The following is a 25,497-nucleotide window of genomic DNA, read 5'->3' as shown; positions in this document are numbered from 1 at the left end:
TTTTTGTTATGAATATCTACTTTATCATATCCTATACACCACATGAGTCAGGTCTGTTCCACAACCACCGTTGCTAAGGCAACAGCGATTGGGGGGAATGAGCCAGCTTGACTCTTATCAGTCGGGTGGAGACAGACAATTCACTACAGTGAGCGACAGTAAATGACATGTCAGCGCGACCTGTGCAAAGAAACACGGACTGAAAATACACAAAGACCTAAAGAACTAATAATAAAGGAAAAGTTGCATAGGAAGTAAAAGTTGCTTCATAATGGATCCAATGATAAAATGCACTTTGTCAATGAAATTTCACACAGTCATTTTTATTTTTGTAATTTGATCTGATGCTACTTCATCGTAGAATCAGAGCTACTAATCAATTCATGAGCTCATTAAATTAATCTTGATTTTATTTAATATTCTTCCTTTCAGCTACTGTAAAGTGAATGTTGTGCAGAAAACATATATACGGCTGTTAACACACCTCCCTGTTTCCTCCTCTCTTTCTTCAGTTGGTGTTGGAAGCCCACAATGTCCCCGAACTTTCTGCGGGTGTCAACTGCTCCTTCAAGGACCTGGCTGAGATGAACGGCCTGGTGGAGGGAAACCGGATCAAGTGCTTTTCACCTGCTGAGAAGGAGATGCCGCGCCTTATCGTGGACAAAGGTGAGCATAGATGTATTGCATTCCCATAATGATCAGGAACCCATTTTCAATGCAAACATGCACCAGTCACTTTTTTAGTTATAACATCTGCTGTCATTTTTACTGTAAATGCTGCTACCTCACTACATCTGCGGCCATTTTAGTTTCCAAGAAGTATTTCTTACTTCTCAATCTATTTTTGCATCCTTTCTACCCTGTGCACTTTGACTGTGTACTATGTTGTGTGCTTATGTCACTTATGAGTACTTAATATGTTGTGTATTTACTGTGTTTCAATCCTGTCTATTTCTCCTGCATATGCCAGAATTGAGGATAAAGTTTGAGGAAATAACATCTTCTTGTCCTTGCACAAGATTCCTCTTTATCGTAGCTGTTATCTTACACCACTTTACCAAACCAGCCTGTAGATGTCATTGTGCCATAATGTTTGCATTGTGAACATATACAGAAACTGACATCAGCATAATCTGCTCATGAACCTTAAAATAAAAAAAAAATTGCCACAGTCAACATTAGACCTGTTGGATACAAACAGTACATGTCTCTCGGTGAAGGACACATTCATCTGGAAGTTTTCCCTTCAGTCAGGATCATGCTAGACATCTAAGTGTTATATGAAATTTTGTTTCCTCATTGTCGTCAGTATCTCAGCAGGCCTGGGAGCACTGCCCTAGGATATGTTTAGTAATTGAGTGAACATTAGTTATTAGGCTGCTGTGGGATTTATTTACCACCCTCCCTCAAAGTGGATGCGTTCCAGAGAGAGTGATGGGACCCCAGTTAACCCCAGTGCAAAAAGGAGAATATCAAACGGCACCGCCAAGTGTTCTCACCGCAGTTATTCAGCTAATACACAGCCTGGAGATTACACAGTCCCTGCAGACAATGTCACTGCTTCCATTGCTTTCAAGAGGCAAACAGCTCAAACATGTCTGATGTTATTCCTTCCACAAAGCAAAGAAGAGAAAACAGTCTTTTTTTTTTTCTTCTTCCTCCCGTCCCCTTGCTCTTCACCTCCCCTCTCCGTGGTTGGCTAAGCCTGGTCTAATTGAACTACGCTCCCATCTGGGAAGGCCTGTCCCCAGGCAGGCAATCCTTCATTACCAACCCTCAGTGTGTCCTCATGTTGAGATAATGAAGATGCCATCCTTCCATAGCTCCACACAAAAAAAAAGAAAAATTAATGAAAAGAGAAAATAGACTGAAGAGGAAAAGATGGCGATCCATCAGTAATGCTCAAAATTTGCATTCAAAGGAACACTGATGGTTTAGGAGCGCTAAAGAAAATCATATTAACACATTTTTACAAAGAAAAAAAAGGTTATCTATATGTTGTTTAGATGTTGGATTCAATACCTAAACACGAGTTAAATCTAGATTAACATCCAGAAACAGTGGGTAAGATGATGAGGCCTTTATTCGTTCAGTGTTTGCACATGAACAGAAGCATTAAACACACAAACAAACACCTCTGCAATAATGTAATCCAAGATCGACGGCACACAGATGCACGGCTGACAGCGAGCCCGAGGGTGCTTCCGGGAATTAAAAACATTTGTTCAATATTTGCCGTGTCAGTCATATGTAAAGCTGGTGATTCTGCAGTTATGCAAATGTAGACTTGTAAATATGGACTCACGAAGAATATTTTACTTTCTCCCGCAACTATAAAACGCTTATATCCTTTTCCTGTGTCAGGAAGAAGGAAAATACCTCCCATTTCTTCCTGTATTTGAACCTTTCATCTCCCATTTTTTACCAGTCCTCATTAGTCTAAGCTCGGGAAGGATAGATAGTGTTAGCAGGCTTCAAGGTAACATTTAGGTGGCCTAATTAGGACAGATCCGTTGTCAGCGGTGCTTTTACCGTGATTGATGAATGATTCCTTCTTTGTTAAAGAGATGGAGTGAGACACGGGGGAGAAGAAAGAGTCGCAGTGTGGAGGGAGGCGAGGGGACCTGTGTGTGGAGATAGAGTGGTGATGAGAGAAGGAGAGGTACAGAGGTAGAGAGGAGAGAGAGGGAGCAGTTAGATGTGTGGATGTGCTGTTGAATTAAACATGAACGCCTTCATTAGGGCCAGACAAAAGGACACACCAAATACAGATGAGGCGCACTTATACACACACACACACACACACACACACACACACACACACACACACACACACACACACACACACACACACACACACACACACACACACACACACACACACGTATGGTTTTTGATTCATCTTCCTCCCCTTTTACCTTGTCAAAGATACTCTCAAAGACTTTTCCTGGGGAATATTTTCCATCCCAAGGGAAATGTGTGTGCACCTACTCTTGTCTTTTCTAAGGTGGAAGGGATAGAGAGACTTAACCCAACAAAACCCTCCTCCTCTCTCTCTCTGTCTTTCTAAGACACTACCTTTACCACTGCAACAGGCTCGGCACCTGTGGCTCAAAGTGATGCAGTCATATATTCTTCATGGGAAAATCCAGTGCGACACGACACTGAAAAAGAAAATGTGAACGAGTGAATGAAATTATCATCATACAAGCAGTGGTCCTAGAATCTGTAAACATATCTGACATGTTACTGTTGCCTTTATATTACTGTTATATATTATCTTGAATAGTGGGTCCAATAAGAAAGGTGTTTTTTTTTTTTAAAACCATAATGCAAAACTGTCTGTGTGTCACAATACTAACTTTGATTATGCCTTATTCCCTCCAGGTGACCACCAGATCGTGCAGCTCTATCTCAAGTCCAAGGAGACGGGCCTGGCTTTCGCAAATACCAGTTTTGTTTTCTACAACTGCAGCGTCCACAAGTCGTAAGTCCATGTCTCCTTATACCTGTCTTACTTTTGGTGTAATTTACATTTTTCCGAAGTAAGAATTTTACCAGACGGGTCATGCATGCACAGTCCTTGATGGGTCGGACATGGTATCTCCCTTTATTTTAATAAATTAAAAATGTGTTCAGTTCAGTGTTCAACACACTGCCTCTCTCCTCTCCTCTCTCTCCTCTCCTCTCCTCTCCTCTCCTCTCCTCTCCTCTCCTCTCCATGCAGGTGTTTGTCATGTGTGAGCAGTCCCTACCAGTGCCACTGGTGTAAATACAGACATGATTGCACCTACGACCCTCGCACGTGCTCCTTCCAGGAGGGACGGGTCAAGAAGCCTGAGGTGAGCCCCGTGCCAAAACTGGAGATAGAAGTCTTCTACTTGATTTTATTTGTTTTCTTCTCAGGTTAACACCAGTTATTCAGTTATCACCCCCTCCCACAGGTGAGACCCTCAGTGGACGTTTGATCCGTGTTCAGGGAGGCGAATATCTCCTGCAGCACCTCTGCCTGTTGGCTCAAATAACCGTGGCCGATTACGAGCACATCCAAGAATCCCCTTGGTTTTAACGCTGACCAGCTCCAGACAGCCTTTTCTTAGCGAGCCAGCCAACTAATAAAACACAGTGACAGAAATCCAGGGTAAATGTTTGGCTACATGAGACTAATAGCCATCATTCTACGTTTCCCATGCAAAAAGAGTTATGTTAAAAGGATGGAGACACCTTTCAGCTGTAGAGCTTCCATCTGGCAGGGGCCTCTTGGCATGTCTCGCTCTTGATTGCACATCAAAGGGCAGTGGAAGCTAATAAAACTGAGCCATTTCCTCTTGCCCATCCCTATTCCCTGCGACAGCTTAGTCTGTGTGAATTATCAATAGTATTGGCAGCCAGTTCTATTCCCGTCGAAGCAGAGCCCACTGTAATTAGGCTGCACTGCTGCAGAGGACAAGCTCCTCGCTGGATGGGGTACATTCAGTGAAGGCCCCCCCCGACCCGCCCACTTCTTCCTGCGAGAGAGGTCTCACTCTGATTTAGAGGCACCACCACCGTAGCTGCCTTCACCACAGTGCAGGGAGGTAAAGAAAGGTCTGGACATGTGCCTAGATAAGTACTGTATACAGCATCTGCTGCGGGTACACAATGTCTGTCTCCTTCGATGTATTTCTATGTTTGTGCGTGTTTACAGTCTTCGCCCGCCTGCGCCCGGCCAATTGACGGTAGTTTTCCGGCGAGGGTTTTACAGGGAGTTAGTGGCCTGTTAATCCTAGCCTGAGGTGAGCTATGATGAAGATCACTAGTGCTCTTGTCTGCGTTGGCAGACGCTTCATGACAGGCAGGGACAAGCTTAGCCAGATTGCCTTCTTTGATGAGCAGTCTGCTCTCAATTGCTTTATTCCACCCATGTTTCCCCTGAGCCATTCAACCTGCACAGACGATATTATTTTCTTTTTCCACCATTTTCCATTATCCTTTTGAACCTTCTGCTTAGTCGGACCCAAGCTGGCATCTTTGCAGGTTTGCTTTTGCAATGAAGTCAGGCGTTGCTGGTCAATATTGACAGAGGATAATAATGTGTGAATCCCTTCCTATTGTGTTGCTGCCTAAAAGAAAGCATAAATATAGTCAGGGGGGATTTGGCATTAGCACATTAATGACATCCCTCTTTTTGACAGGTGTTTTTCAGGCTAAATGAGTTTTAATTTGCTTTTAATTAACCCCTTAAATCCAAGGTCGTGTGTTTGCTGCCAGATTCCTTGTTGTCATTTTGAATTAATAACTTAGACACACACAAACAACCACTCATTGAATCCTCCCCAAATTTCATGAAAGGAAACGAGTCAACTTTGCTTTATGAGATGGGACGGCCTCTTTCTGCTGGAGATGATTTTTTTTGTGTACTATTACAATTAAGGGATTTCAGGCAGCGATCTGAATAATCCCTGAACACTATGCTAATGACTGAGGCCGTGCAAATCTCCCGACTGCTTGAGCTTGTTGTTAGTATGCATGGCAGGACGGAGTAAAAGCCAGGCCTGGGTGTACAGTGGGTGCCTTTTTATTCATGCCAGCAATGATATGGGCACCCGGATCAGACGTTTGCCTGTTGGCACATTAGCACAAGGCCACGTCCCTGTTTGCCCTCCACACATCTCAAGGACTGAGCCGTTCTGCTGAGCCTCGCTGACAACAAAAAAAAATGCACGCGGCTCCAATTGGTTACACTGAGTAAACAGCCAGAAGTGATTCCTGACCACACGAATATGGGCTGAGATGTTTACCTGCATATTTAGCACTTTTTCCACACCTAAGGCAACTGATTAAACTGAGGAGACTTCCTGTTCTCTTTAAAACTAAGAAGAATATCTTTTCCTCTTCTTCTTTCTACAACACAGTTTCTAAATTCATCACCCTCACTGCGCACATCTTCCTGCTGGAGTTACTTCCTGCTGAGGTGATCCATGCCTGGGAGTTTATTAACCAGGAACTTATTGATCAAGTGATCAATATAATTTTATTAGAGCAGCTAAATGCCAGCAGTAATAGCTGCTAGTTGCCGGTATTAGCCAGGGATGGTGGAAAAATGTGTTCTGGTTCGATTCATGGACAGATCGATGTCATACCCAGGCAGTGACTGTTGAGGAGTCAGTGGAGTATTTACAGAGTGAAGTGAAAAGAGATACGTCGAAAATCGAGAATGAAAGGAATTGGAACAAAGTGGGAGAGAAATGAATGAATAGACATATTTAAAGGGAAACACTGAGGAGCTTTGGATGGTTTCATACAATCTGGGTCTTATTTTTTTCATTGGCCCCAAGCGGCCGAAGTTATACATATTGTACATTTAAGTTACTTTTAAGACAAAGGACAAAGAGGTGGAGAGAGACCCAAAATGACAGGAGACAAAAGAAAGCTGCGAGAGGATATTTGGGAAAAAAAAGATTTGAAGTGAGGATTGAGTGGTGGGATAGGAGCAAGGTGAAGAGCAGCAGGGAAGGAGGGAGCGTGAAAAGAGGGCAGGAGAGTGTCTTTGCCCGAGGCTCTGTAGGAGATGATAAAACAGAGGCCAGTTAAGGGGAGCTCTCGGTAACCACAAGGTGTGTGTGTGTGTGTGTGTGTGTGTGTGTGTGTGTGTGTGTGTGTGTGTGTGTGTGTGTGTGTGTGTGTGTGTGTGTGTGTGTGTGTGTGTGTGTGTGTGTGTGTGTGTGTGTGTGTGTGTGTGTGTGTGTGTGTGTGTGCGTGCGTGTATGGAAACTTAAGATCCTCCTCATCTTCACACCTTACACTGCTATAATTACGGGCCTGCCTCTCGCCCTCCCTTGCTTCAAACTATGCCAAGGGCTTCTACATTCACAGTTCCCACTCGGCTTGCTACTCTCTGTCACTCTCCCCATCTCCACCCTTCACACCTCCCACCAGCCTCTAATTATTAGATCTAAGTAGGTCCCCGAGAAGAAGGGAAAGTCAGGGAGGAGAGGGGGAGCGGGAATCAGCGCGAGGATGAGTTGATAAGCGAAACGGGAAGGGTCAGCGAGCGAGGCAGGCAGGACGAACAACACAGGCTCGGTTTAGAGAGAGAGAGATAAATGAAGGAGGAATAAAGCTTGAAGAAGAATCAAAGACGAGGTCAGACGAAAACAACGAGTCTGTGATAGAAAGAGGAGAAACGAAGGATAATTATATAGAAGAAAAAGAGAGGCGCCGACATGTTTTTCAGAAGTCAGCGCTTATTATGTGGTTATGATGACTCACGCTATTGACAGGTACTTTTCTCTTTCCAGTGCTTTAGTGGTTGGTCGTTGATAACACGACTGTAGGACTGTTGCTAAAGTTCACATCCTCACACAAACAGACTTATATAAGCTGGTCTCTCTCTCAACTACTAATCAGACAGAAAGTGTTGTTTTACACAAATATACAAATAAAGTTTTGAACTAGAGGTGTCAGTGAAAAATCTCTCCATTAATCCATTAATTCATCCATCCATCCTCGCTCGACATTATCCAGGCACGGGTTACTGAGGAAGTTGGCCAAGTGGATATTCCAGACGTCCTGTTACTCTAAATTGTAGGAATAACAAAAGCGGAAAAAAGTTACAAGAAATAACTCACTGCATGTCAGTACCAATCTGAGGTAAATGACAAAACGTTATATTATCATGTAAAGGTGAAACTATGCTTTAAACTCCACCATTCTGCCAGATTCCACCCAACTCTCCCTCTCTACCTCCTCTTAGAGTCAAACAGTCTTCGGGGGTGACGAGTTGTAAATTAAATTAGTTCTGCCCACATGATGTCACACAGCTCGAGCGTGTTTATGTAGTGTGCCGTGTGTGTACATGCATCTGTGCTGTGATTTAAAGTCGCTGCTCCGTTATTTATCGCACCTCAGTCACTGGGGGTCGAGAGGGTGTGGAGCAGCAATAAACCCACTGGCATTAGATCAACTTAACGCTGACATGAATCTTAACGGGCGACAGCGAGCATCACTGCCAACACCAGCAGCATCAGTAGCCAACTAGGATACACACATGTGTTTGTCCGTACCACAGTGAAAGCCCACTTGGCCTCAGGGCCTTCTGGCAACAGTCATGGTGTATGATGAGTGTGTCTGAGTGTGCGTGTGTTCATACAAATAAAGATGAGAAGAGGAAAATACACAGGATGTTGACACATCATGAATTTTTCATTCTTGTTGAAGCAAATAAGGAAACAGATTTTGTTTTATATGTTTCTAATATGACAAAAAAAGGTGGGAAATAATGTTATTTTAGATTTTATTCATTTTAGCAGACAAGGAATGACAGGTTCTAGTGATAGAAAGGCTGTGTGTGTGTGTGTGCACAATCTGTAATGTATCTGTAAAAAATTACTCTGATGTCGGTGTTGTAAAGAGAATTTGAAGGTGTTAATGAAACGGTGGAGTAGTGTTGGTGTGTGTGTGTGTGTGTGCGTGTGCGTGTGCGCACGCGCGCAAGTGTGTAGTCGGCAGCTGTTTGAATTTGCATCTCGAAGTTTTCCATGACACGTTGGCAGATGATGCAAGAGATGCTGTCTGGCTTTGACTTGTGGCGTTTATCTTACACTACAATGGGATTCCAAGGCTGTAGTTTCTGAATGTGTTTGCATACATTTGTGGGCGCGCGTACCCTCACGTGTCAGAAGCGTTCACCTTGAATCTGGCGACGTGTATGGCAAGCCTAGGGGTTTCCTGTGTGTGTGTGTGTGTGTGTGCACAATCCTATGACTTCGCCACCACTGGCCACTATCGCTGCAGATCTGCGTGTCACCATGTTAAGTGGTACTCCAGTGCGTCCTGTGCCTTCATGTCCACAAACCAGATCAAATGTATTATCTCCATTGTTCCAGTGTATTAACTGGAAGAGATTTGATAAAAAAAAAAAGAAAAGCGGATTGCATCCCTCCTTGCTCGCCCAATCACTTCCGTTCTCCAAATGCGACCCTTCGCCGTTCTTAGGAAAATGAGATTTGGACGAGCAAACACACCCACCACCCACACACACACCGCTGCCTTCCTCTCCCCCAACCGCTGAACTCACTCACCCTGTGTGTCATTTATCTATAATGACTTTGTGAATAGTGTTACAGAGCGCCCCCCATCCTCCTCTCTCACCACGCAGCCATCCAGTCAGTCACTCAGCCTAACCCAATCAAGTGGCTTTTAATGAACTTCAAACAAGTGTTATCACCCAGTTCAACGTGCGCTGTGCTTCGCTCCCCCCCAGCGCCATCCATGCGGGGGTTCACCTTATCTGCTCTCCTTCTTTTCACCCTCTCTCCTGCTGCCTCTTTGACACGCTGACGCTCCTCCTGTCGCATACGCTTTATTTTTTTTCCCCTTCTTTCAGCCGCTCTGTTCTTTTGTTGTTCCTCTCTCGCTCATTTTGACTATTTTGCTCTCTCGCTCTCATCCGTGGCTCTTAAAGGAAAAACATGAAACAGTTTGCAAAGTACTTATAGGAGTGCTGTTCTCTATTTACTATCTTAACACTCTCTTACCTCATTTCTCAACTTTTTTCACCCCACTTGTCCTCTCTGTCCTCCTCTTCATCTTTTATGTTTTTCCTTCCCTGTCCATCTCTCGCCCCTCCTCACCTCTCCTCCTCTTTCCTCTCCTCCCCGTCTTTCAGACAAGTCATAGGTGCTCTATATTTAGCCAGCTGCTCACACCTGAATTGATTGGCTGTTAATTTTAGACCTCCGATTGCTAAGCGACTCATCCCTCCATCTCTCTTGCTCTCTTCATCTCTGTCATTCAATCTTGCCTAAATACCACACAGATAGAAATCCACCTTATTTTGCTCCAAATCAGCCAAACATCCATAAACAAAGTGATTGTAAGAGCCAATTTAATTGTGTCATTAATTTCCCCTCCCGTGGATAATGACCGTCGAGTACCTGCAGTATCAAGCCCTTGGATGTGAGCAGGTCTGAGGACCGTCCAACTGAGACTTAACCGATCTCAACCCCACAGAAACCACCCAAAAAACAAAAGCCCTAAAACACTAAAAACAGATCACGCTGAAGAGGCTGTTATTAAATAAAATGAATGTTGGTGAAGTGCTGTTCTGTGTTGGTGTCGATGAGCTCTCTATGTCAACCAGGTTTATTTAGGATCAACCGATCACAAATGTTGCTGCCGATCATTTTCATATCATTGTGATGTCAAAACTTTACCTGTTAAAAAGTGTTTTAAAAGTAAAATTTATAGGTTGATGTGAATTTGTCCATTTAAATCAGATGAGCTCCTTTGTCTGTGGCTTATTTGAAATATATCCGTGGTTTAAATCAAAATAGGCATCACATTGCAGGATCTCGTCGAGTAACGTAAACCAGTCGCAATTATGCTCTAGACTCTCAAAGAAGATAGATGTCAGAGCAGGTAGTGACAGTTCTTCCTTGTCTCGATGTCTGTCTTGCAGGGGTGTCCCCAGCTACTGCCTGCAGAGAGGATCCTGGTTCCAGTCAACGTGGTGAAGCCCATCACTCTGCGGGCAAAGAACCTCCCCCAGCCCCAGTCCGGTCAGAGGGGGTACGAGTGTCTGCTGACCATCCAGGGAAGCGAGCACCGGGTTCCTGCCCTGCGCTTCAACAGCTCCTCAGTGCAGTGTCAAAACACATCGGTAAGGAGTGTGTGTGTGTGTGTGTGTGTGTGTGTCCGTGTGTGTGTGTGTCCTGTGTGTGTGTGTGTCCGTGTCCGTGTGTGTTTTAATGTGCCAATAACATATCACCATTAAGCACCACACACTGACATATACTCTATAAATTTGCCCCACCTCTATAAAGTGACCGTAATATTTTTTTTCGATCCTACACCCAGACACTTGCGCACACAGTCGTTCCAGCTGAAGTATTTTTCTTTTATCAGCGAGCCAGTGGTGAGATGAGTCAAGAGTCTGACTTTGTCTCTTCTTCACAACCATCCTTGCAATCAGGCTCCATTTACTGACTGAATACCGCATTGACAGCAATGAAAGACTAGCATGAAAAAGGGCTTTGTGCTGGTCCTGATGCAAATCGCGTGTTGATACAATAACATCTCATCTTCCTGTCTATCTTCATCACGCTGTGTGTCAGTGTCTGTGTGTGGAGACATCTCGAAGACTTGTGCGAGTAAAATTACAGTACGATCCAAATATTGTACTGTGATTGAGCAGTGAAGGAGGGAAACTGTAATTTAGCGGAAAATTATGATTCTAGCATCAACCCTCCGTGCTGCTGGTGTTAAAGAACCAAATAAAAATAATCTCCTCTTTGAGAGCTCTGTGGTGTGTGTGTGTAGAGTCTGGTTGTGACTCTGTTGCGTGAGTTCATGTGCGTGTTTATTGTGTGTACGACCACCTGTTGATCATGCGTTTTGCATTCAAAGGAGTACTGTGATACCAGAGGCTTTTGGACTTGAAGATAATGGACAGTTTAAAGTAGCTCAACAGCTTCTTTAACTCTCTCTCTCTCTCTCTTTCTCTCTTCCCCATCTCTTGCCCTCCCTCTGCGGTTGCCATGGTGATAGTATTTCTATGATGGGATGGAGATGAGCAGTCTTCCCGTGGAGCTGACCGTCATCTGGAACGGAGATTTCAGCATTGACAACCCCGCCCACAACAAAGGTGAGCGTGCACAGAGGCGTGTGTATGCACACGCACGCACTCACACACTCACGCAAGCATGTGCACACACTTACACATACAGAAATTGACTCACACTTCCATACAAGCTTTTTCCCTTAGTTCCCACAGCATCATAGTAAAACACACACACAAATAGTCGACATCGTCTCTGATAAACTCTCACTGACACACACACACAAAGACAGACACTTACACACAGTAAAGCTGCTGCCTCCCCATTATTCCCCTTGTAGAGCTGGTTTCCATAGCAACAGGCGGGCGGTGTGCTGAGGTGCAGCATCCATCCCCGAATGTTGGTGTGTAGAGTGGTTAACTTTAACACTTCCTCTGTTACGCTGCACTTCTGCAGGTCTCTCGTTCCCCTACCTGTCTCTGTCCATTTCCATCAGTCTGTCCTGCACCGCACTGCTGTATGTCTCTCTGTCTCTCTGTCTCTCTGTCCCTTCCCAAATCTAACTTCCATTTTATTGCCTCCTCTCAAAATATTATCTCCTCTCAGCTGTTTCTCTCATTTGCCCAGTCAACACCTCTCTGGAAATTTGGCAATCTATCAATCCTTCACCGCCTCTCTCCTCCCTTCATTTCTTTTTTTCTCATCTCAGCAATTCATTCCACTTTACTGGGATACATTTCAGAAGTGCAGTACTGGGGAAACATGGGTGCAGCTCAAAAACATTATGGTAATAAACAACCAATATATAATGAAAACTAAAAACAAAATTACGAATCTAAGTTATCAAAGCTCATTTATTAGTCCAAGCTGGATTGATGGACAAAGCTACGACATGAGATATATTTTGTATTTCTCTGCCTTTCATATTTTCTATCTATCTACTCACGGTATATGTGGAATGACAACTCGCTGCGGAATTGTTAAGCATTCAGCTGCTGAACCGATTCAGTTTGGCCACTGGCTATTCACCACAGCGAATGAACCATGCTGGGACAGGAAAACAGCCGCATGCTGGGGGTTGTAGTTCTCTGACAGGAAAACAACTCGTTTTAACCAAAGGCAGTGGAGGAGCGCATGAGAAGCAAATTGTTAAAAATGTGGATGATATGCCAACATGACACTGTGCTGTAAGGCAAAGTTTGCACAGTGTGCGTGTCTGTGTATGTGTGTCTGAGTCAAATACAGTGTACAAAACATATCCTTGAGCATGAGCGTGGAATCAAAGAAGCAACGAAAGTCAGAGGGAGATGCTTGCACTCGAGAGTCCTCCTCTCTCCTCCCCCTGCCGTTCCCTGTGTAGGAAGCAGCTCCTTGGGCATCGTTTGATGGACAGATCACACATGCATCTAATCACAATTAAAAAATAAAATGGCTGGCCCGTTGCCATGGCGATGATATGTTAAATGTGTGGTGAGCGAGCAGAGGCAAGAAGCAGCAACTTCGAGAGCAAGTACACAGAGATGATGATGGATGGAGAGATAATGAGACAGAGATATCAGCGAATGTCTCTCTCTCTTTCTGAATGTTCAATTTGTTTGTTTGCATATATTCTAGCAGCCGTTGGCAGACGTTGAGAGATGTGCGTTAACAACCCAGATTGTAGTTTGTTGTGTGTCTTGAAGCTTTAGAATGAATTGATGTGCATTTACAGTTGTTTAATCGTTGCTCGCTTGTGTTCTCCACTCTTTCTCCCCCTGCCATCACCTTCTTCTCTCTCCCACAGTCCATCTGTACAAGTGCGACGCCCAGCGCGGCAGCTGCGGCCTGTGTCTGAAGGCGGACCCGCTGTTTGGGTGTGTTTGGTGCAAAGGGGAGAACCGCTGCACCCTCAAGCAACACTGCCCGCACCCCGAGAACCAGTGGCTGGAGCACAACGGCATCAACAGCAAGTGCACCCACCCTCGGATCACACAGGTGAGACACATGTCAGCATACGTCCACAAAAGCTGCACATTGCAAGCATTGATTTTAACAGTGCAGTGAATTGAACATACTCATCACCACTCAGACAATGTGGCAGTTTATCATTTCAACATAATAGCAGAGGCTGAGTCACCAGCAGTTATTCAGTCTTACAGCTTTTGTGAGTGGAATTTATTTTACACCTCTTGTGCCGTGCAGTTACACGTCGCACTTATCAAAAGGTAATGACACATTAGAATCACAATAACAGTCTGTTCTGACAACTGGGACTGGGACAGAGGTTATATACCTACAGTTCAGTCACATTTAAATAATCCACGTGGGACCTAGAAAACAAATCATTCTCCATCTTCCAAGTTATCAATCAACGTAGCCCAGATGTTCTCGTAAACCCGCACTTAACCCTGCGTCCTCCGGAAATCCACGAACGCTGCGTGAGGCAAATAGACTTGACCTGTGCAAGACATATAAAAGGGTCAATGATGACAGGGAGAAGGTGAGATGAAGGATTAGAGGATACAAGGGAAAGATAGATGGAAAGATGCCACGTGAAGGGAGAGGAGGATGGATAGGCTTTACATGAAAGCGTCTGGTGACGTATGGGTTGACTGAGCCAGAATGGAGTCACAAGAGGCTGAAGGGGTGGAAGAGGACCCCCCCCAACGTCACCCCCTCCCCTGTTTCCCCATGATGGATGCGAGGGTCCGCTCTGTATCCGTTTCCAAAGGAGGAGCAGTAGGAGCAGATGGCGACTAGAGTTGAAGGGATGAATAAAAAAGACGGAAAGGAATCTCGGTCTATGTCCTGGGGAGTGATGGGTTTGGACAGAGAGAGGGAAGAGGGACACGAGAATGGAAGAGCAGTCGTCTCTCGTTTTGTCTTCCGACTGCATCCTGGATACAACGATTACCATTTGGTGAAAGCAACACCATAAGCCAGAGTTTCCTGTAACCATGAATGCACCATGAACATGATTGTTTTAAGTAGGAAAGGGGAAAGAGTCTGACAGGAGAAAAAAGCAGTTTTAAGACATGACCTGCGGTTAAAGTCCAGAAAACAGTGGCTCTAATTACTCGACTGTCCCCCTTTACATTGTTGACGAATATCCAGGCAAACTCTTGAGTGAGGTGATGCCCATAGGAGGGATATCTTGTCCCTCGTTCCACTCGAAGTGTCTGGATCAGTCACTTTCACTCCATCATCCCTCCTCCAGTGTTTGTCTTCAGTGGATTTACTCCTGGCGACCGTCCCCGTATTTCTCCTCCCCTCCCAGAGGCTGCTGCGGGGACATATTGCAGCCATCTCACGTCCCCCATAAAAACTGTCAGTGGGTGAGGAGTGAGGACTTCTCCGAGACGACCAGAGCCCTAATGCATTCTAATATGCTTTATTATAATGACATCTCCCATCAACAATATGAGGGGGGTGCTGGTGTAGACGGATGGAAAAAGAAAGGGTGAGAGAGGGAGAAGTGATTAAGTTTTTGCCTCTATCCAACCATCAATTATCTTGTCAAAGTCACAAATCTAATCAACGTCTCATTGTGTCTCTCCCCCTCTCTCTTTGGCTCTTTTGCTCTTTCCTTCTCCTCCACTATTTCTCTCTCTCCGGCTCCATCCTCCGTATTTTCCTAATAAACGGAGAGCCACCATGCATTGTGTGCAATCTTTTTAATTGCATGTATTGTAGCTCCATTCCCAGAAGGCTCTTTTTTCATTAAGATATCAGCAGGGAGCCTTATTAATCAGACATTGAACCGTAGGATAATGATATCTGCACACGACAGCTACAGGACTTGTGTTGAACATGACCTGGCTCGAGCTCGCCGCTGTCACTCGATTGGCTAGTTCCTCTCAAGTGCAACTGTTTCAATTTGTTTTAATTCACTTATTTGAAAAGTAATCAAATAGTCAAATTAAAAATCCTTTGATGCACATATGGTTTATCATAACACAAAATAACAGAGCCTAAAGCCATGAGATAAGGCCACACTCCCTCAGCAGTGTACCTGTGATCACCACAGGGGGCCACGCAGACGTATAAACTGAGCAGAGTCTTGACCGCAATGAAAATCCTTGGGATCAGTATTTTTCATGGGGCTGGTGACACAGCACTATTAACGCTGGGTCCCTGCCCGCAGCATGGAGGACTTCTATTTGGCAGAGACAGATCGGGACAGGCTACCCGGTGTCTGTCCCTCACATCCATCCGTCTGGCCCCGGCCTGATGATGTGTTTGCACTCGCTCACCGGCCAGGGCGTAATTGTGTTAGTGAAGCGCTGATAGATGCTAGAACCTCCTCATCACCAGTGAGAGATGTTCCTGATAAATCAAACCACACAGATTACTGCGAAGGTGTCACCTAATGCCAAGTTTCCAGTTCATCTCAGGGAGGAGATTGTTGTGTATTTCAGTGAATGCAGGATTGAGAAATGACAGTCACTTGACCCCGAGTCATGACCCCGTATAGCTGTCTCAGGAGCTATTATTTTATCATTTATGGGCTCTCTGCTGCAGCCATCTCTCCCATCCCCCCCCCCCCAACCCTTCAGAAAAGTCATTTCTTTCCCCGAGAGTTACATAACGTGTGAACAGAAAGATTTAAGAATCATCCCAGATGAGTAACATAAAAAAAAAAAAAATCTATTAAACTAGAATGGCACTCAGTAGAGCAGATATGGAAAGGCCCAACAGTCCCCTTAAATCCAGCCAAGCTGCACCACAGTGCACACACTCAAGATCCAGGAATTATTCCCCAGGAAAATGGTGTGAATGTTGAAAGATGCCCTATGTCGCTATGTTAAAGATCGTTTAAAAAAATATATATATATATTTTTCCCTCCACACCTGATTCATATTTTTGAATAGGGCCTTTGTCGATACAGATGTTACACAAGAATCTAAAATATTTATCATAATGCAATTTGTAGTAATGCCTCTTGTTTCAGGAAACAAAAATAACATCTGCTTGGATTTTGATCTCAACAGATCACCCCTCTGCGAGGGCCCAGGGAGGGCGGCACGCTGGTGACCATCCGTGGTGAGAACCTGGGCCTGGATTTCAAAGAGATCCAGGGTAACGTGAAGGTGGCTGAAGTGGACTGCACCCCGATACGCGAGGGCTACATTCCTGCAGAACAGTAGGTCACATTTTAAATTTAAAAACTCAAAAGTATGTGCATGTGTGTCTGTGTGTGTGAAAGAGAAAGTCTATAACACAACCATTAAACTAATGCTAATTCCTGTAGACGCAAAAGAAATTGAAGTTTATTTGTGCACTGCTGAGGGATACAGAATACTCCGGCTTCTTTATATCATTATAGCACGTAAACATGCCTAAAACATGCGCACACACACACACACACACACACACACACACACACACACACACACACACACACACGGTCCCATTATCATTGTAGAGAGTTCAGGAGGTTACATTTTGTTGACATTTGAGTTTAATCCACTGCTTTGGTTCCTTTCAGGTGGCATATTAAATTATTTTAAACGTGTTTAAAGTTGCCTTATCAACAGACCCAGAGCCTCTTCTGCTCAGAAAGTCAGTTGTGTGCCAGCACTTTCTAAGCAAACGCTGACCCAGCAGAAGCGCTCGCTGAATCTGAGGTCATTTGTAAAAGGATAGAGAATTTTTTTTCCTTTTCTTCCACAAGTTGGCAGTGCACCGGAGGGGAAGCTGCTGCCAAACAATACATTATTTTATTAAGGGTTTAAACGTAGGCTTGGATGCATTTTTTTATTACATAATCTGCTCGGAGTTTGCCAGCAAGGAGGGCTGCAGCAGGGTTTTCCAGATATACACTTGTGTGTGTGTGGCATGTAGAATTTCTATATCTGCTTATTCTCACATATTCCACAATGTGTGTCCCCAGGATTGTGTGCGAGATGGGTAAAGCAGAGAAGAGCCAGTACACTGGGAATGTGCAGGTCTGTGTCGGAGATGGAGACTGCAGTTCAGAATTCAAGGCAAAATCCTCCAAGTACTACTACTTTGTGGTGAGTCTCTATTTTCAACTTTTGTTCTTTTCAAAGTGACACATGACTGTCCGTCGTTAATGATCGAGAAAGGGGAAGAAACACTGATGGTTATAAAAACATTTTTCTGCCTTGAACAAAATCGTAACACACTTGCTGTATCTTTCATTACTTTGCCTCCTCTACACACAATTAATCAGCATCACTCACACTCACAAAGTCTGAATTTACAGTTCCCGCCGTTATGCGGTCATTTTATGCAGAGTTATCATTTTTACTGCCATCCATTAACGTGGTGCTGACCGAGGTTTATCTCTCAATGGGATCCTTGAGCAGGATTATATGATGTCAGGTCTCGGTGTCGCGCTGCACAGCCGGCTGGAGATGAGATTATAAGAAGGCAGAGTGAACTGGAGGAGGATTTACTGTCGGACCTGCTTCCAGTAGACGGCATCAGCTGCTGTCTCACTGCATTTGAAAAAAAATCTACCTGGAATTAAACAGTTCAGCTATATATTGGTGTTCTGGACATTAGCGCATAATCATTTTATGTTATTCATCATTTATTCTGTGATTTTAACCTTTGACTGACTTCTGACCTTTCTCCAGATCCCAAGGATTATCAACTTGAAGCCGAGCCGTGGGCCGGTCTCTGGGGGAACCATTGTCAACATCACCGGCAGCCACCTCGATGCTGGGAGCAACGTGTCCATCATGTTTAAGGACCAGCCATGCACTTATCTCAGGTTAGTGGGGAACGAGCCGGAATGGAATCTGCCAGTCACACTTAAAAAAGTCTATTAAAGCCTCAGTCAAAGACGATGTTAGTCAGACTATAGAGTAAACTGTTCTCATTTTTCTCCCACATAAACTTAAAGACTTAATGATTAAAAATCCTTTGATTAAAAAAACCGAGGTGATCAGGGTGTGGTGTGTAATTATTTTGCTTTAAAAGTATATTTTTAATTAGAAATAAAACATTTATGTAGCATATATTATTGGAGAAATACAGTAATGTAATCCACCACTGAGCCCTGATCAATGTCCAGTCAATAAACTCTCTGTCCATGTCCACTTAACCAGCCATTCAACCATCTTAAATATTACATTGTTATTGGTTTTTGAATCATTTATTAGTCTGCGCTCACAGTGAAACCAACTATAGAGACGATCAGAGTGTAACTATCAGCTCAGTGTGCTGTCAGCTACACATTACTAACATTTCATCCTGTGGTCACTGCAGGAGGGGCGGACAGTGGCTCACCTGCAGAACCCACTCTTCCCTGCAGGGCTTCGGAAACGTGTCTGTGTCCGTGAGCATAGACAGGGCCCATCTCCAGAAAGACCTGCGCTTCGAGTATGTGGAGGATCCCAGCATCACTAAGATAGAGCCCGAGTGGAGCATCTACAGGTACGGTGGAAGAAAGGCACTTTACAGCTCATCAAAGACGCAGCAGCAGCTCTGAGCTCAGATTTGAGCTTTTCTTTATTGGCCTCCAGTAAATTTTAGAGTTGACTGTAAGATTTTACTGCTTATTTTTATGGCCCCTTCTTGACTTGCACCCTAAGTATATTTCGTGTCTTTTGGCGCCATATGTGCTCGGTCGTAACGTGAGGTCCTCAGCTTAGGCCCTGCTCGCCATTTGGCAGTCTGATGTCCCTGAGGAAATTCGTCTTACAAACTCCTTATCCTCTTTTAAATCTCTCTAAAAGACACGTTTTTACAGGTGTGCTTTCTCCTTGTTTTGATCTTTCCATCTATTTTAATTAATTTGTAATGTTTTATTTTATCTAGTTTTCTCTCTGTTTTCATCTGAAACATTTTGTATTCCTGTATCTGTGATGTGCTGCAATGTGATCTTCAAACTGCTTTCAAATCGTGTCTTGTGTTTGATGAAGCACTTTGTATCAGTGTTTTGAAAGCTGCTAGATAAAGTTTATTATCATTATTATCATTTGAGTGAACGTTGCCTCACTGGTCACAGACACTGGTGATTGCTATGGACACTGTGGATGGAGCTAAACCACCAACGCAGGATTTTGACAAACACAATCAGCAAATAAAGCTGGTCAACAAAAATAAAACAAATAGCCATCCACCAACACAATGAAATCATATATAGCCAATGACATCTTAATTCTACATAAGCACATCAGTATCTGTCTCTGTGGGTAATTCCTGTCCCCCTCTGTCCAAACAGTCTGAATCTCTCAAAATCATTGTCAATCTCTTGTCTCTCCTACAGTGGATACACACCAGTGACAGTGACAGGAACGAACCTGGACGTCATTCAGTATCCTCTCATCAGAGCCAAATACAACGGCCATGAGACGCTCAATGTAAGTGATCGCGTAATAAAACCAACTGCCTTATGGTTGACCCTGGTACAAGATAGTATTGCTTTTAATGTGTATGTACTTTAGCTTTTGACGACTAGTTTCTCACAAAATTGTCGTTGCTATGGACCAATGTAATCAGCCGTTCTCGGGGGGGGGGCCCTCTGAAGCTTCAGGCCCCTGCTTTTTCCTACCCTGTTGCATCACCCCTGCGTGAAATACCTGCACGACCACCGGGGATTCTAAGTGCCCACTTTCCTTTTACAAGCGAGAAAAGCCAGCCATTGTGAATGTCAGAGATTTTTTTTTTTTTGAGCATGACTAAATTCCTCAGGGCCACTTCGAGGTACATTGGTCAAGGCAAAAAAATTCAGAAGAGGGCATAGTGAAAAATCAACGGGTTTCCATTGCATTAAAGAGAATAATGTACTTTCTCTCCATGGCTTTGTAACAAAAGGGAAGTTTTGACTCTGAAATAAAAGCCGCAGGGTTCAAATTCTTTTATCCTTTTTTTCACCCTTTTACCCAGGGGAGGGCAGGTAAAGACACACGGGGGTCCCTGTGATCTTATTGAAATAAGAGACGCTTACAAAAGGTAGTAATGCTATCTTCACGGTTCATTTGAGCATGAGCGCACACCGCGTTTAACATCTGTGCTCACATGTCCCTTCACCGAGCTCCGTGTGTCAAGCTGCTGCACTTTCAGGTCGTACTTTGAAGCTTCGTCTTACTTTCTTAGTCTTTATGCAGATTTTTTTCTACCTTTGTTACCTTTCTGCAGCAGCCGTACAGGATGCATGTCATTGATGTCCAGACATCCGCGCAGGAATTGTCAAGTTGGATGTTTAAGGAGCCAATTAGAGTGACAGGCTATAGTTTGAGTGGCGGCATGGCAGAGGTTACACGTTAAACGTCTGAATGGGAAGGAAATGTGAATAAAACCTGTGCTAGCGGCTGATTTGTCAATGTCCTGACAGGCGGAGAGGAATGGAGATGTTACAGGGATATTGAAGGGTGTGCGGGGTGACAATGACTGATTGGACAATCTGTCCTTGTTTACAAAACTGTCTTTGAGATGTGAATAAAGCACAAATGCTGAATTTCAATCACACGTCAAATTCGAGACGACAAAGACGAGACAAAGTGTTGTAGAGAAAGATGAGAAGTAAGAGTAATGAGACAAAGACAGAAGTAAATATCACAGGGAGCCGTTACTGGGCACATGATGAGAGGCTGGGTCTGAAAGCAGCTCAAGAGGAACCCAGCTTCTCGTTGCGCTTTCTGGAGCAACTAGTTTGAATTGTGTCTCCAGTGGGTTCATTGAAAAGTAAATCTGGGATTCACACTAATAATTAATGATGGGATGGCTCAACGTGATGTGAAGTTGGTGCGTTTTCTACTTTCACTGTGGTTACAATAAGTTTGTGTATATTAAGATTTAAAAAATGTGAATTATCCATGTTTCTACCAAATCTACCAAACCTTCCAATTCATGCACATCTGCTCATCCTTATATATTTCTTCCCGCAGCTGTGCCAGGTGCTGAGCGCCACATCCATGCTGTGTCAAGCTCCAGAGCTGCCCATCAGCTTGGCGAGACAGCAGGAGGTGCCTGAACGACCCGATGAGTTTGGCTTCAAACTGGACGATGTGCTGGCGCTGATGGCACTCAACAACAGCAACTTCATCTACTACCCCAACCCTGAGTTTGAACCACTCAGTGTGTCTGGGGTGCTCGAGCTTAAACCCGGATCGCCCATAATACTGAAGGTAGGAGGATCAACATCACTCACATCCATCTCATTTATTGATTTTTGTGGAGTTACAAAATTACAAAATCCTGTTGAATGATAGATTGATACTGATCTAATTATCTAATTATTAAAAACTTACAATAAGTTATGAAATACCCCAAAGTATCAATTATCAGATTGTTTTTATATATGATTTAGCATCTTTTGATGACAAGAGACAAGTCATTGAGTTGATTTGAATGTGTTGCTAACTACAACCCCTCCCTTTAACGGCACAAACACTAATCATGGTTACATGTTTCTGTGCAGGGGCGGAACTTCCTTCCACCAACCAATAGTGGAAATGGAAAGCTGAACTACACCGTTCTGATTGGAGAGAAGCCCTGCATGTTGACGGTGTCAGAGACCCAGCTGCTCTGCGAGTCCCCCAACCTGACGGGTCGACACAAGGTCCTGGTGAGTGAGCACGTGACCCACAAAGAGGAGACACGTATGACAACTAGAAAGGTTATGCTTGAGAAGACAGACAATCAACTCAAATTCTGACAGACGGATGAACATTCCTCCTGTTGTTTTCTATATCTCTCCTCGTCCACTTCCAGACAGAGCACGTTCTAATCCAATCAGCCGTGTGGGTTCAGTTACTGCCCACAAGCAGACAAAAGACAAACAAATAAGCCTTCAATAAGAGGAATTAGGGCCCCGGCAAACTCAATAAAGATTCCATTTGTGGTTTTAGGAGGGACCACTTCGAACAGAGCGCTTCCTGATGTTACCACCTGGCTGCGGCATCGCAGAAAGAGACGGACACATTACTGTAAAACAATTAGGAGAGGCACAAATAAACACAAGCGTGTGCACACTGAAGACACAAATCGATATGTCTGTCTGCCTGAGCTCTGAACTTGAGTTTGAAGAGAGAGATGCTTTGAAGAGGGATTCACAAAAGAAATATTAACTTAACGAATATGTGTGATATGTTTTTCTTTGAAGAATCTCTTACTTCATTGATTGCCACTTATTTCTCTCGCTCTCTGAGTCATATCATTATTGCTGAAGCTCATCGAGGTGTAATTTATGAAGTGATATTTAGTTGAGGCTCTTCTCTACAGCTGAGCTTCTTATCTCATCAAGTGTCAACACAATATGCGCCATCTCATTTAAAACCTTTCATGGTAATATGCTTTGTATTAATGTACAGTACGTGCATGCGCTCATTCTAACCTGCCTCTTTATCTTTCATTATCACAAGGCCCGTGTGGGCGGCATCGAGTTCTCCCCAGGTGTGGTCCTCATCACATCCGACAGCCCGCTCAGCAGCACCGCAATCATCGGCATCGCTGCAGCCGGAGCCCTGCTCATCCTCTTCATCGTGATGGTGCTCATCGCCTACAAGCGCAAGTCTCGTGAGAGTGACCTGACCTTGAAGAGGCTGCAGATGCAGATGGACAACCTGGAGTCACGTGTGGCCCTGGAGTGCAAAGAGGGTAAGAGGCCGGTGCTGATGTGCGGTTGGTCAACTTGATGCCGTGGGAATATTTTAAAGTGATTCAGAAAGTATATGAAAGCACAAACATCCAAACTTGATAAACACGAGCTGCTGGACAGAGGTGATAACAACCAGAAGATGAGAAATGTCTGTGCACCAGTTGATGCTCCCTCAAAGAAGGAAAAATAGATTTGTGGGAGCAACTGGTGTGCAGACGTTACTCATCTTCAAATATTCTAAACTGACTTTCCACTTTTCTTTATTTCTAACTCTAATCAGGCTAATAGCTGATCAGGTATGGTGTTTTTTTGCAGAGTGATCTTATTGATTTTAAGTTAAACATATATCACCAGCCTCCAGTGCTGCAACTGTTGCATGTTTTTATACTTATTTATCTGTGAAACTCATCTCATATGATCAAATTAACTATCAGGGATATTAGGCCCCCTCAAGATCCTGTCATAATCTAATTATTGTGCATTTGGTTTATTCTCCAGCTTTCGCAGAGCTGCAGACAGACATCCATGAGCTGACCAGTGACCTGGATGGTGCAGGAATCCCCTTCTTGGACTACAGGACCTACACCATGAGGGTCCTCTTCCCAGGCATAGAGGAGCATCCTGTGCTGAGGGATCTGGAGGTACGGTGAAGCTGTAGTGAACATGAACATTAATTGACTTTATAAGAAGTCTTTGTGCGTAGGGATCAGATCTCAGGTCCCACTAACATGCTTGAGGGTGGGTATCTGCACCTTTTCCATCAAATAGGAAGATGTGTTATCAGCATAGTGTGGTTAACGGGATTCTTGCAAGAGGGCGGCTATAGTTACTACCTATTGTTCTAATGAACAGAGCAAATATCACTAGTGTTCGTACCTGTCTATATCAAATAGCAATCACAATCCAATTAGCTTTATTCGAATGAAATGCAAAGCGAGCGAGCAAATTAACTTTGCAGCGGGTCACAGTCGGTGACATTGACGCCGATGCTGTTTGTGTTGCCGTCTGATAAGCAAAAGCCTTTTGACGGCCGACAACCGCACTTTCTCAAAAACAAACAAGGCAGCTCTCGGATCAGGAGCGCGCTCTCGTTAATAACTCCCAGCGTTATGAGATGCTGCACAGCTTTCTCCCTCCACCCCAAAAACAAATTAAAAGTCAATCAGAGGGAGAAAAGCAAAAAAAATAAAAATCAAGTCGTTTATCCCCAGTGGTGACATTGATAGACAGCCGTAATTGAGCAGGTCATCTTGTTCCATTAAGAGAATGATGGACCCCCGTTTCACTGCCCTCGGGGTTGGCCACTCAATCCCCGATGAAAATTTCCCAGTAATAAGCAATATTAATTATGTTTTAATTGGTATAAATGTCGAACTGTATGAGAAGTGCAATGCGGAATAGGAGCCTAATGAAGAAAGCAGCAGGCTTGTCTTGGGCAGTTGATAGCTGCCTAATTGTTATTGATGTGGCGGAGAATTTAAAGTACAGTTTTCTGACTGGGAGCTGCAGACACTCAGAAGAAGCACAGGTGATGGAGAGTCTGTCGAGGTTTACTGAAACAGAGGGTTTGCTCAGTAATGAAATATTTAACATCACACCAGACACTCATTCGAAGTGAGTGTCATGTTGAGAAATATTAAAATAAAGTCGGGTGTGTGGCAGCTCAATGGAGCCTGCCTTCTTATATCGTATTTGTTCCTTGAAACTGTTACGGTTCATTCTGAGCAGTCAAATCACTTCCTTTCCCTCTTTGTTTCCAGCAATTTCACTTTACACCTGAATCCCATTTCGAAAAAAATCTGTCAACTCGAATTTTAAAGGGGTTCCCATAGCGATCAGGGCATTTTCATGCCTCCACGCCAGCAACAACAAGTGTCGGGAGCTATTTGGCCTCATTAACCAATAATCTTCTTAAGAATTCTCTTAATTTTCTTAATTTTTTTGTGCTTTTGTATTCTGTGAAAATGTCTTCAACATTTGATCAGTTGTCACTTGGACTCAAAGTTTAACTGTTTAGATTTCCATGGTCAAAAGTCACGGTGACCTTATATGATTCTTAAAAGACGAGTTAAAACATTTTGTGTTACAGCCCTGTACGATATATCGATTGGTTCTTCAACCTATAATACAAAAGCAGGGTGAAAACCTGCACATGTACTGTAATGTCAGCGTTCCCACATTCCCCACATTTCTATTTCTGCTTCCATTCACACGCTCACATAATGCACATGCACAAAAAAAGGCAAGTGCTAAAAACACACGTGCCCACACAAACACTGCACACATCCTGTCAACTGGTATGAAATTAGACTTGCAACTTAACAATAGCTCCCGGCAGATGACAAGGGGTTCCTCCAGGAAGGCTAAAAGGACAAAACATATGCTGGTTGACAGCTGCATTG

The 25,497-nt window shown here is 43.9% G+C and overlaps 1 protein-coding gene across 1 annotated transcript in view; it reads left to right on the top strand.

The window, feature by feature from the left end:
- plxna4 (plexin A4) overlaps positions 1–25,497 on the top strand; it is a 215,328-nt gene that overhangs the window by 162,150 nt on the left and 27,681 nt on the right. Inside the window, exons 7-21 of the mRNA XM_035147688.2 lie at positions 513–666; positions 3,388–3,487; positions 3,728–3,842; positions 10,442–10,642; positions 11,530–11,626; positions 13,324–13,514; positions 16,512–16,663; positions 17,414–17,537; positions 18,126–18,262; positions 18,760–18,927; positions 19,763–19,856; positions 21,384–21,623; positions 21,917–22,063; positions 22,860–23,094; positions 23,594–23,736. Of these exons, the coding sequence (XP_035003579.1) occupies positions 513–666; positions 3,388–3,487; positions 3,728–3,842; positions 10,442–10,642; positions 11,530–11,626; positions 13,324–13,514; positions 16,512–16,663; positions 17,414–17,537; positions 18,126–18,262; positions 18,760–18,927; positions 19,763–19,856; positions 21,384–21,623; positions 21,917–22,063; positions 22,860–23,094; positions 23,594–23,736 (2,298 nt within the window). The remainder of the gene's footprint in view (positions 1–512; positions 667–3,387; positions 3,488–3,727; positions 3,843–10,441; positions 10,643–11,529; positions 11,627–13,323; positions 13,515–16,511; positions 16,664–17,413; positions 17,538–18,125; positions 18,263–18,759; positions 18,928–19,762; positions 19,857–21,383; positions 21,624–21,916; positions 22,064–22,859; positions 23,095–23,593; positions 23,737–25,497) is intronic.

Source organism: Hippoglossus stenolepis, chromosome 22, assembly GCF_022539355.2.
Source record: "Hippoglossus stenolepis isolate QCI-W04-F060 chromosome 22, HSTE1.2, whole genome shotgun sequence".
NCBI lineage: Eukaryota > Metazoa > Chordata > Actinopteri > Pleuronectiformes > Pleuronectidae > Hippoglossus > Hippoglossus stenolepis.
The sequence above is the reverse complement of the archived record's forward strand: the minus strand, read 5'-3'. Positions and strand labels throughout refer to the sequence as shown.